General features: G+C 43.4%; 1 protein-coding gene across 5 annotated transcripts in view; it reads right to left on the minus strand.

Annotated features, from left to right (window-relative positions):
• MYH10 (myosin heavy chain 10) overlaps positions 1 to 9,975 on the minus strand; it is a 139,584-nt gene extending 129,609 nt beyond the window's left edge. Inside the window, exons 1-2 of one of the 5 annotated variants that reach the window (XM_023529935.1) lie at positions 9,746 to 9,973; positions 3,015 to 3,390 (exon numbers count right to left, since the gene is read on the minus strand). In XM_023529935.1, the coding sequence (XP_023385703.1) occupies positions 3,015 to 3,390; positions 9,746 to 9,858 (489 nt within the window). In that variant the 5' untranslated portion in view covers positions 9,859 to 9,973. Of the gene's footprint in view, positions 1 to 3,014; positions 3,391 to 9,297; positions 9,381 to 9,471; positions 9,646 to 9,745 lie in introns of those variants that run through there. The other 4 variants (XM_011358946.2, XM_011358945.2, XM_023529936.1 and 1 more) reach the window with 4 other exon arrangements.
• Positions 9,976 to 12,986: the final 3,011 nt, after the last annotated feature.

Consider the following 12,986-nt stretch of genomic DNA (forward strand, 5'->3'; position numbering starts at 1 on the left):
AACTCAAATAACTACATGCTTTTCCTCAGAGAAACCACCATAGTTCAAAAGGCAGAAGTGCTTAATCCATACTTACCATTTCATCGATAGAATATTAAAAAGACATGTACTCAAGAAGTGAGAGTTAATAAAATCAACAATTTCTCCTGCTTTATCAAAGACAACCTTGAGTGAAACTGGATTAAAATGACCACTAGTACAGTATAGGGTCACTGCCTTTATTCATGACAACCTGTCAGCAGTTCTCCCCACCACTGCCTTTTCACTGTTGACATAAGTACCAGTGTCAACAGTGAAAGGGGCAAATATCTTAGCCTAATCATAAAAACAGTTCTGACCTTGTGGATCCCCCAAACGGTCTTGAGAAAAATCCTAGGGGTCCACAGACCACGCTCTGAGAATTACTGAATTGTACCAACACAAAGCAATATGGATGAATCTTTATTAAAAATGTGATACTGAATTAAAAAAATGCTGAGCAAAAAAAAAAAATTTTTTTTTCAAATAACAAAAAAATAATTTAAAAACCAACATTTAGAAGTTTTGAAAGTATACTTTTAAATGGTTCACTGGTTAAAGATATCATAATAGAAATTAGAAAACATTTGGAGCTGAATACAAATGCATCAAAATGTGTGAGGTGAGCTAGAACAGTACTAGAGGAGACATTCACAGCTCTTAAATGGTTTTATTATGAAAAAAGTGAATACTGGATGAGATGATTGGAAGTTAGATGTTGGAGAGATTAAATAAAAGAAAATATAAGGGAATAACTAAACTTGTGAATAACCCGATTTATTTAAATGAACATACATTGTATCTTATCTATAGAAATGTGTCCAAAAATGTCTTACCCAAGTTGTTAGAGTGTGGATCTCATGGCACCTCAATTGATCGATTTCAACTGACTGGTTAATTCCAAAGCCCAATACACATTTATCACAATGCTAGCCAATCGTAGCTATCCACAGATCCATTCTCTTAATAGGATTTCTTGAGAGTCAAGTGCTCCATCTTGAATTTTAGGTAGATATACTTTCTCCACCCCACTAATTGCAGACATGATCCTCCCAAATCTTCACCTCTGCTGTGACCTGAATACTTGGATAAAAACTCAGCTTCTCCTCTGTAAAGACCAACGGGAGCATGCTTTCAAACTCAGAAATTCACTCAGGTTGTACCCGAATTAAGTTGGAAAAACTCAAATAAACTCAATAAAAGATACTTGTAAAGTTGTAGAAGTATCATGAAGAATGACTACAAACTCTTTTCTTTTACCTCTTCTATTTTACCCACAATCTCCTTTTCCTTTCTATTCCCTTCTCCTGGTTACAGAAACCTACAGGGTTCAGTGTGGGGAATCAAGGTGACAACTGGCAGAAAAAGAGCCTGGATCCTTTCCACATTCCAGTTCTCCACAACTTTTTGGCTGTCAGCACATTTCCAGCCTTTCACAAGTCACTGCACCGGGCATCATCCAAAATTGACCTGCCCACAGTTTCTTATTTTCCCATTTTTTTTCACTCCTTCACTCCCATTACCTTTGCTCCAGACCCCTTCAACTTGTTTGACAAGGAAGAGAAGAGAAAAGAACTGCATTAGCAGTGGAGACACAACAGTGAACAGGTTCTCCTGCCTTCACACACCTGGGGCAAGGCTGCAAATCTGGCAAAACCACATGGCCAGACAAACATGTGGGCACTGTACACACTGTTTGTTATTCAGTCTCAGCTGGAGTCTCAATGCTACACTCCAATCATTTTCTTATCTTTGGTGTCTCCTCTTTTCCAACCATTTTCCACTCTTCTCAAGCTACCTTCCCAACCTTGGTGCCTCTTACTCTCTTAATTTACATCCTACCTCGTAGAGAAAAAAATGAGAGATGATCAGGCTTAATTAAAACTACTCTGGTAAAAGGTCATGAATGAACTATTCATTTCTCAGATTTTCCCATGGCTTGCTCCCTTCTGTCAGATTCCAGCTCAAATGCTGCCTTCTCAAAGAGCTCTTCACTGACTCACACTGGAAAGTCGGACTCCTATCTACTCTATCCCCTAGTTCTGTTTCATTTCCTTATAGGATGTATCACGATGGCAGGGACCTGTCCTGTCCACCACACTCACCCCAGCAGGTGCTCAGTAAATATTCACTAAATAAACTAATTCCTATTGGAAAACTAGTTCTGATTTGCTGAAGTTTTGAATTATGCATGAGCTTCAGTATTACACCCCTTGCTAAAATTTTTCCAAATTCAGACCATTACAATGTCATCTTTTCTACTTCTCTTCATTCTAAATCTGAATTTTATTTAAATTGCCTTCTTTAAATAATTGCCACCTGTATCTACCATCCCTTCAAACCTGTTTTGTTATTCTAGATTTTTTCCAGTATCTGGCTTGCATTTTTCCTCTCTACCTTATCCTTAATTGTTTTCAATAACTTCTATATGGTCAGTGACATTGTCAAGTTACTGCAACATACATGTGTGTCAACTGCTAACCACAGCACAACCTCAGCCTCAATCTTACCTTGAAGTGCTTCCTCTTAAAACCTCAGTTCTCATCTTTCCCACTTCTCTGCACCCAGTGACCTTATTCTTGCTCTTCGCTGAAACTTCTAAGGCTGCAGCTCCTTCACTTTACACTCCTGGATATACACTGGATTTCCTACAATTTGCTGTCCGTTTTTCTACTATTAACGCAACTCCCAGTCCTATATTAAACTCTCTGAACTTTCTGCCACAAGCTGTCCCCTGCCTTATGTTCCAGAGCACCAATACAAGTCTTCAAATACTATTTTAGCATGTTTAATTTCAGGCTGGATTACTTCAAATTATATGCTAATACTTAAAGCAAAGCAAGACATGGGGTTACGTAAGAGACTATCTTTAATAGAAACAGTAATGGTAAACAGAGTACGGGTAAGTCCACAGTCTCATTTGATTATGACAGTATGTATCATTTACATTAATTCCCAGTCACCACTACACATGATTATTTAGAGGGAATACTTACATAGATAAGTCCTGAATAGTAACGATCCTTCAGATTATGTAAAACAGAAGCTTCATTTAAACATGTCAATTCTGCCATATCCTCCACCTTAGAAAACTTAGGTGGGTTCATCTTCTGAATATCATCTTTGTTGACCATTGCTTTCTTTCCGTTCTCTGCCAACTCCACCATAACTTCATCTCCCCGTTCTTCTTTGATACTAGCTGCCTCAAAACCATGGCGTTCTGATGGAATCCACACCAGCTTTTTAGCCGTCCAATCAGCCTGAGTGGCAGGGTTGTAGATGACAGCCCTGTCCACAAAGAGATACCTCTCTGGATCTTCAAGTCCACTTCTCTGTGCCATTTTAGACAGAAGAATCCAAGAGCAACTGCCTCTATAAAAGGAGGAGGACAAAGTTAGAAATTTTAAAATATTCAATGATTCACAAATTTTGCTCTTCTAAGAAACTTAAAACAAAACCTTTGGTAAACAGAAAGCATAAACTTTGAGTTAAGGAGCTGGGGTATTCCTCTTTATGGGCATATTAACCGAGTGTCCAAGGTAAATTTCAGGGGTGGCCACAAATTATGACTCTGGTTGTCTGAAGACTACTCAAGGCATGCCCTCAGTTACTGAGGGCTAAAAAACAAACAGAAGGAAAAAGCAAAGTTCCAGTTTGACTTTCTTCCTCTTCATCTCCTCTTTCACCCTTACCACAAATTAAACAGAGAATTAAGAAGGGAAAAGAGAATGAAGAAAAAGAAAACAAAGATTCATAATAAAAGGCCTAGGGAGTGGTACCAGAATTAGAGTGACCACCAGGATATAGATACAAAACACGTTGACTGCCAGAAGAGTAAAGCTTCAGGTCTAAAACGACCTCCCATTCTACCCTCAGACAATAGACTCAAAGTTCTTCCTTACAAATATGCCAAGTCAGTCCCACAGCTTCTCTATGGCCCGTGTGGTCTTAGTGTGATCAAATGAGGACAAGAGTAACTTGGCTTCACACAACAGCCTTTCAAGTATGTGATGGTAACTATTCAGGTCTCCACCCCACTCCTGCAGCTGCTCCTACTCCCTCTGTCTCCTCTTCAGCATTCCATCATTCATCAAGACTCATTCCACTACCCTGAGCTCTTGCTTCTAAACAGACTCCATGTGCTTAAGCCCCTTTAGAGTGTGGGGCCCAGAAGCAAACATAATATTCCATAGGGTCTGACCAGTGCAGAAGAAAAAGGAACTGTTAACAACCTAGAGAAAGCTCTGTTTCTGTGACTTTTACCTAATAAACCAATTAGGTGTTGTATCTCATTAGCATCATTAACTGTTCTGTCAGCCAAGGCTCCATGCAAGCTGTTATAAGCTACCTCTCCTCCTATACTTATGCAATTGGCTTTTTGGATCAAATGACAAGATTTTACATTCATTACTCACCTTTCTGATGTGACTGACAATATCTTTCTGGGATCCAAAACCATCATTAAACACTTGTTAATACTCCGAACTCCCAGTTATTGCAAATTTCATAAGCCCGGTTTCCAAGGCTTGCATTCATCCAAACCAATGCGAGAAGCCAAGTGAATACTTACCCTTGCTCTATCAAATCCTCCCAACTTCTCCTTCCCCACAAACTGATGAGAATTCTTTGTAGCCAAGAGAGAAGGCTGCAAAGTTAACTATAAATTAGTCCAAAGTTGTTAAAAGGTTCTTAACCTTGAGTCCATAAATTCAAGCTCCATGAAATCACTGAAGTAGCTCAAAAATATTGTATACTTACTGTACGTGTATATGTGTGTGTGTGCATGTGTGTGCTCTTCTAAGAACACCCACAACTTTCTTCAGATTCTTAAAGGGATCAATCTGTGTCCTAAAAGATTAATCACTTATAGTAGGTGCAGATACTAGCCCTTTCACCCCCAATAGGAATTTACTAGAATCAAACAGCTAAGATTCTTCAGAAATTATTTGTTACAATGTAACATATTACAAACACCCATGCTCTAGAGCCTGGTTCTCAAATTTTAGCATGTGCATCAGCGGCTCCTAGAGGACTTATTAATATACAGATTGCCTGGCCCCATCCCCAGAGTTTCTGATTTAGTTAAATCTGGGGTGGAGCCTGAAAATTTGCATTTCTAACAAGTTCCCAGATGATGCTGATGCTGATGCTGCTGATGCTGCTGGTGCTGGTGCTGGGACCACGCTTTGAGAACCATCACTCCATAAGTCTCTGGCTGCCATGGTGAGCCACTGTTACTAAGAGGTATCTGATGTAGGAAAAAAGTTGATAACTAATGTTCTAGACTAATTCATAACCTGATTTAAAGAATATGCTAGTAGTTTAAAGATTATGGTCTTGAGTAAAACAAAAAAAAATCACAAAACAAAATAGAAAAAAACCCAGAACATAACATTAAGACTTCTACAAATAAAACTGCTAATATGTTTTATAAATAAATTCGCATTTGCCTTCTTACAGAAAATATTCGTGGACACATGTACATTCTGAATGGTTTCAAAAGCCCATTACCTCCACCTCCAGAGACTGCTCTAATAAGATTTTTAACAAGTTTTATGTTCCAATCTATACACTATACACTGATAAGAAGGCATGACTTTGAAGTGGGACTTATCCTAGATGAATTGGAGACAATCAGATACTCTGCCTTTAGGAAGGACAGAGTCTATTAAAAGAGAAAATGTCCAACTATAACAAATTATTATAACAAGTTACTCTTATTATTTCTGTTGGGTATAAACTATATATCCCATACAACACTTAGAAAACTGTCTTGCTGCCAGGAGGCACATACAGATTTCTTTAATTTTACATTGGGCATGCTTAAATTTAGCAGGTGACTATAAATTAAAATATCTTAGGTCATTTCTAGAGCAGGTCTTTTTATTAAGTAAATTAAGTATTTGAAAATTATTCTATCAAATCAGTAAGTACATTGGTAAATTTATCAGTACTTTCTCTAAGTGGGGAAATGCGTCTAATTTAAGAAAAAAAAACAACTGATCTCAAAGTATAATTATAAAATGCTCCTGATTTTGTGGGGAAATAATATATATACTTTTTTAAAAAAGGAACAAATATTCAAGTATTCATTGGGTCTTCACTGGGTAGTGGGATTACAAATTACTTTTCCAGAGTTTTCTACAACTAACTGAACACTGTAAGGACAGTTTCCTGTTCCTTGCTATATGCTAAGCATTTAGCCTAGTCCCTAGTCTAAGGAGATCTATATCTATTGATTAAATATTACATGAGTAGTCACTACCCTCATAGCTTCAATTTCTCTACAACCAAAAACTTATCATTCCTTCAAATACTGACCCAAATGCCACCCTTTCAGAAGTTCTTTTCAGGTCAATCTGGCAATTTAATCCTCACTCTTCTAACATTTTGTGCTGCTCTTCTGGCATTCTTCTTGCCCTCCCTTGCATTGTCCCACAGGGCTTAGCAGGTAGTAAGTACTCAAATTGTTGTTTAATTGATAGTGTTCATGAGGCCAATGAAGATTTTTTTTTGACCATTTTAACTCTTCACTTGTGATTACCAAATATGTTCTATTTTTTTCATTCCATTGTACATTTGGGACCCAATCTTGATAATACTGTTATTTAACAGTGAACCACTCCCAAATGCTTTGCCTTGCAGAAAAGATAATACCACAATTTTTAAAATAGCAGATACTGTTGTTATATATAACTCATTATGGCCAGACACTACTCTAAGCAGTTTACATCTATCAACTCTTAATCCTCACAATAGCCCTATGAAATGGATATTAGTAATACCTTCATATTACAGATGAAAAATCTAAGGTACACAGAAAGCCAATAAGCAGCCCAAGGTAACAAAGCTAACAAATAGGAGAGCTAGGATTAAACTCAGAGTTCAGCTCATGAGTTCGAACCTTTTACAGCAATGGAAGGTAAGAGAGAGGAAATTTTGAAGGGCATGTTTTACACTATATACTGCCTCTCTACTAAATAAAAACCCTACCAGTATGTCTTCAAAAGTATACTCAGCCAATGAATACACTCCCACAATCTTGGAAATGTTTAATATTTTACAGGAAAAAATACCTACACTTAAGAAAAAAAGGAATAAATGGGTTGCAGGAGACATAAAGATAACCCAAAGATTCTTAGTATTATTTGAAATAACTGCATAATTACAGTTAAATCATTTATCTGTGTATAAATTGGCTTCCTACAGTCAAAAGCCCCATCCTCTTCACTGGCTTTGTAAGCCCACACCTCTGGGCTCCCTCCCATCAGGCCATTTTTGACTTTCAATGAAATGTCACCCAGCGAATTTCTCGGCTGCCTCCCAGCACCTACTATAGGGTAGGGACACAGGAAAATGTTTCAATTTTATGAATATTTCACATATAAAAAGCCAAACAAAAATGATGCATAAATTGTCCATGATAGAGCATCCACCTAAGACAGATAAACCAAAACAGAATTGTCCTAATTTTGTGTAATGCTACCATTGAGGTCACTTACTTACATTAGAGATGTGCAAGTCTGTTAATTTATCAAAACATTGTTACATATTTCTGAAAAGTAGATCCAACATCAGGAATTTTAATTCTTCATACATGATGAGAAAGTACATAAACCGCAGTCGCACATAGTCTTTCATCATACAACATGCCCTTCAAAATTTCCTCCATCTCACCTTCCATCCAGTCTGTCTTCATTGTAACGATTTCCCTAAGGAGCCCAAATAAAAAGCCAGGCTCTCGGGTCACATCCCTTTGCTGCAAAAACTCATGCTATACCGCACCATTACACCATATGCTTTCTCTAGATAAGGACAGGGAAGAACTGAATTTAAGATGCAGAAGTAAGGAGATGCATAAAATGGCCACTTTTCCAGAATCCGAACAGACAGGGCATACTTAAACATCAAAAGCATGGGACTAAAAGGCAGACTGATGAAGGAAATAAAACAATAAATAGATTAAAGTTTTCCAGAGTGAGATACTATCAAGGATAATTAAGTCAGGCTCAAAGAATCCTCAGTTTCGATGTTAAAAAACAAAATCTCAGCAAAGCCAAAGTATTATATTTAGTATTATATTATTCAGCGAAAACAGCAGTCTTTGTTTCATTTGCAGTCTGGATCTACCCCGCCTGCTTTCCCCTACCCCACCCCACCCCACCCCCTTCCATCAACCGCAGTGATCTTGAAGGGAGCTGCAGAGGCCCTAAGAAACAGAGATAACGGGCATGGGCAGAGGCCACGTTACCCAAACCTCACCAGCTGAGCTCAGACCCACTGAGTTGCCAACCTCTTTCCTAAGGCCCTAGTTCCCAGGCAGGCCAACCTGGGGGCCTCCCTGGTTCCTGGGCCGCATCCGCCCACTGCAGGCCCACAAAGCCCCCGCACACGCCAGGACTCTGCGGCTGCAACTTTCCTCCGACCCCATTCCAGTCCAGTTTTATGGCATCGGGTGTGACCCTAGATGCAGAAGGCCAGGAAGACTGCGGCGAGGCATTCTCAGATCACTCACACAATAAAGGGATCCCGAGGCGAGGGCTGACCCTCCCCCCGGCCGCCCTGCTGCAGCGCGCCCCCGCCACATTTCCCGCCTCGCCCCTCTACACCGCCCGGGCCTCGCCGGGCGTTCATCCCCGGCCCCCGCGGTCCACAGAGCGCGTTAAAAGACGCACCCTCTCTCGCTCTCTTCTCCGGACACCAGCGGAGCCCGACCTGACCCACGCTGGCCGCCGGCTCCTCAGACCCTCACTCGCCGCGCGCTTTCCCAGCGGTGCTGAGCCCTGTCCTCCGATCCCTCCAGCCCACCGGTCCGGGCGCGCCGCCCGTCTTCCTAGACCTCGGCGAACCCCTTACGGCAGCCGGGGTGCCAGACCCGGCCTAACTCACCCAGGAACCCACCAGGCGCCCTTCCTGTCCAGCGCCCACCCCCAACCGGGATGGCGCTTTCCAGCTCGCCCAGGACTCCCTCCCCTCCTGGGGGACAGACAGACTCGCGGGACACCCCGGGACCCCCAGCAGAGCCCCAGACCCCCCAACTCCGCGCCCCACGGATCCCACACACCGAGTACAAGCTTCCCATATCCCAACCCCAAGATCTCCATCCTTGGCCCCCCGGGGGTCGTCCTCCGCATACCCAGGCCCTGATCCCTGCAGGGGTCTCACTCTCAAAGACCTCATCTCCCGTCCCTCCAGGGGTCTTTTCCTCAATCCCCAGATCCCAATACCTCAATCCCCAGATCCTTCCCCGCACGAATCTACGATCGCTGCAGCACAAACCTTCGACCCCGAGCCCCCTCTGGCTTCCTCGCGCTCCTGCTTCGGCTCGGTTCCTGCCCTCCAGACCCGCCGGGTCCACCCGCCAAGGATCCTTCTCCCCACCCCCATCCCCACCCCCATCCCAAAGCCGTCTGTCCGCTCCGGGCCGCCGCACTCGGACCCGCACAGACGCACCTCTCACCTTCAGCCGAAGATGGTGGCGCCGGCGCACGTCCCCAGCCGCGACCACAGATCCGGTGCCTCAGTCCTAAACCCACCGCTGCCTCCGCCGGGCTCCTTTAGCACTGCTGCTCGGCGCTGCTCCACCCACCCCCACCCTCATTGGGCCAGCTCGACGCCCGTCACCGCCGCCCCCAGACCCACTGGTCCGTTTGCGCGCCCATCTCCAAGGGAAGACGTTAGCAACCCGAACGAAGCTACCTTCCCGAGGTCCGCTCCCTCCACCCACCTGAAATGATGCTCATTGGCTCCCGCTCCCAGGCCTAGCCGCCGGGGCCCCAATCTCATAGGCTGCTCCGCACGCCCGTCATAGATTCTAGGAGGTGCGGCCGGGACAGTCATGGGCAATTGGCTGGCTAGGGCGGAGATGGACAGCTGAGGCTGGCTGGGCGTCCCGCGATCCCGCGGGGCAGCGGGTGCGGACCCTGCTGAAGCTGCGGCGGTGCGGCCAGCGGGGCAGGTGTGCCGCGGCAGGAGCCCGGAGTTCTGCCTGAACACTCTTCTCCCTGACGTCAGGCCGCTGCAGGAGCCCACTGGAGCGCCTTGCTGCCCGCTCTGCTTGCTGCAGCCGGCGTGTCCCGCAGCGGGACCGGCTGCCGCCGCGAAGCCGCTGGCCCCCGGCGCTGCCGGCAGGGGCGGGGCGGGAGCGCGGTCCAGAGGCCTTACGTCACCCCCGGGGCTGCTGGGGGTGGGGACCGCGGCTGTGCGGCTCACCTGCAGTGGGGGAGGGGCGGCAAAGCTGGGGTGCAGCTCTGCCCATGCGCACGGGCTTGGCGGGGGGCCCGGACTGCAGTTAGCTCTCTGGCCACTGTAGCCGCCGCGGGACCCCGGGTTCACCCTGCCCAGGGCCGCTGAGCCCAGAGCGCTGGATAGCTTCCTCCGCCTCCGCAGTTTTAGCGTTTGCGAAAGGCCTCTCTACCCAGCCTCCTGGCAGAGCTGAGATCCCAGGAGAATGAGAAAAGAACCCGCCTTGGAGAGAAGACTTGGGAAAAAGACTTAATTCTCATTCATTCGTTCATTCATTCATTCGTTCATCAAATGGCTCTCCCTATGTGAGGAGGGGCTAAGAGAAGGTTCTGCTGGGCTGTCATATCCCCTTAGGGCCGAAAAAAAATTGCTCCAAAATGAACTGGAAAAAATCAAAGTTAATAAATATGTAACAAAATATCTGCAGAACCTAGTCAACTACAACATGATTCAGGTAATCATATATAAATAAAGTTTAAGTCAAGAATAAAATGACTTATCCTTACAAAAACCAAAAATTATCAAAATTCAAAAAAATTTCCTTCAAAATGTAGTTATTTCACGTTGGAAATGGATGTATTTTAATACATGTGATATGATGTAAGTGGCTAAGCCTAGGAAAATTCCAGTCTGGTAAAAAGTAAAGCAAAAAACAAAACAAGGCAGGAAATGATAAGGAAGGGTTGGTGGAATTCAAAGAAGGTTCCAAAGCAGCCGAGCGCAGAGTCCTTCCTGAGGAAGTCCGAATCAGGTCCTGTATTGTCCTTTGTCCTAGTGCATCTGATTCCCCACCCCCCACCTGCCTGCTGGGTAAGCTGCCCCTTGTCCAGGTGTCTTGTGACTTGGCTCCGTAAAGAGATCTGTCCTTAATGCAGTCTGCACATGGAGTACAAGTGAACTGTATAAAATATGTGAATGGTATTCCTCTTCTGAATTTTAAAACATTTCTTAGAGAAGACCAAAGACTGTCTCTAGAGCCTGAGTCTGAGCTTTGCCCGCCACGGAAGTCATTTCTGAATGGAGTGTTCCATGTTTAGAGCATCCACGTACAAATAGCTCCATTAGCCACCAAGTTCGTGGTTTCTCATAATTTTAAAACAAACTCAGTGGACCATCAGAAGAGGAGGGCTGGAAGCCCACAATTAAACATCACAAAGACGTTGAGAAATCAACAATAAAGGGAATGTCCCTAAATGTATTACCAGCCCCGGCATCTCTTTAGTACTTAGGCCCTACATTTTCAATTGCTTGCTAGATGTCTCTACCTAGATGGGAGGGAAATTGCAAAAGCAATAAGTCCCAAACTTAATTTCTTTCCACTTCTACTTCATCCCACTACCCAAACTCTCTCTCTTCTCAAATTCCTTTGTCTGTTAATGAAACCAGTCTTGAAACCTGTTTGATTCCTTCATCTCCCTTGGTCCCACCATTGTGTCCCCCTCCACCTCTATCATCCAGCCAGAGAGGCTCTTCTGACTCCAGTCGCACCCCATACAGCTCCATCCCAGAATCAATTGCCATTTTAATGAGGAAAACACAATATTTAAAAACAGATAGACCTGGCTTTGAATCTATCTCTGCCACTTACTGAGGCTTTAACCTTTGACAAATATCTTAACCTAATCTCTAAAGAGGGGGATACAAATATGTACGTAAAGGACTCATTCAACAAACATGTAACGTGATGATTTACTGGGGAAAGAGTAATGGTGAAAACAGAGACTCCAATGAGGTGAGGAAGAAATCTTCCAGAATGTCAGGGCCCCTTAAGCTCTGACATTCTGGGGAAAAAAAAAAAACACGAGAAGAGGTTCCTGAAAATTACTAATTTAAGACTTCTTGCTAACCATGTAGGATGAAGCTAAGTCAGATTTAATTTGATTTAGGAAATGAAGGTGTGATAGTCCTTTAATCCTAATGTCTTAGAGTAAGTCATACCTGCGGCAAATGCTTATTGAGCATCTTTTATGTCTGGGGATTGTGCCAGGTGCTGAGGAAATGCCTATTTCAACACAGGCGTGGTCCCTACCCTCAAGGAGCATACAGGCTAGCAGGAAATATAAGAAAATAGGCAGGTAATTATAATAGAGCAGGGGTTTTTAATCTGGAATCCATGGAAACTTGAAGGCTTTTATGGGTTTTATAAAACTCCTGAAATCGTATGCAAAATTTATCGTGTGCTCTTTTTTTTCTGGGGAGATCTATAGCTTTTAGCAGATTTTCAAAGACCTCTGATTCGAAAGGTTGAGAGAATGCAGTATTGTATGATAAGTATCACATTATGAGAAGTACAGCAAGATCCAGGGACACATAAAGGGACACTTAACCCAGAATGGTGGCAGGGGTGGGGATGGGGGAAGTCCCAGAAAATCTTTTTAGAGAAAGTTATTTTGAAAATGTAATCTGAAGAATAAGACATTAATCAGACATTGACTAGGAGGAAAAATCTTTCAGAAAAAGCAGCACGTAGAAGGGAGAATGCAAGGCTTTCCAAGCTCAGAAAGAAGTTCAGAGTAGCTAGAGAAAAGAGAACAAACCTGGAGGAGTGGTAAAATCTGAGAGTGAACAAGTAGGCAGGCCAGATTGTATATGTAAACCATAAGGCAGAATTTAGATTTTATCCAGAGGACAACGGAGAACTGTGGAAGAGTTTTAATTCAAAGAGTAACATGACCAGGTTGTGTTTCAGAAGAATCACTTTGGTTGTAACACAGAGGATTGAT

Source organism: Pteropus vampyrus, unplaced genomic scaffold (genome assembly GCF_000151845.1).
Source record: "Pteropus vampyrus isolate Shadow unplaced genomic scaffold, Pvam_2.0 Scaffold44, whole genome shotgun sequence".
Taxonomy (NCBI): Eukaryota; Metazoa; Chordata; class Mammalia; order Chiroptera; family Pteropodidae; genus Pteropus; species Pteropus vampyrus.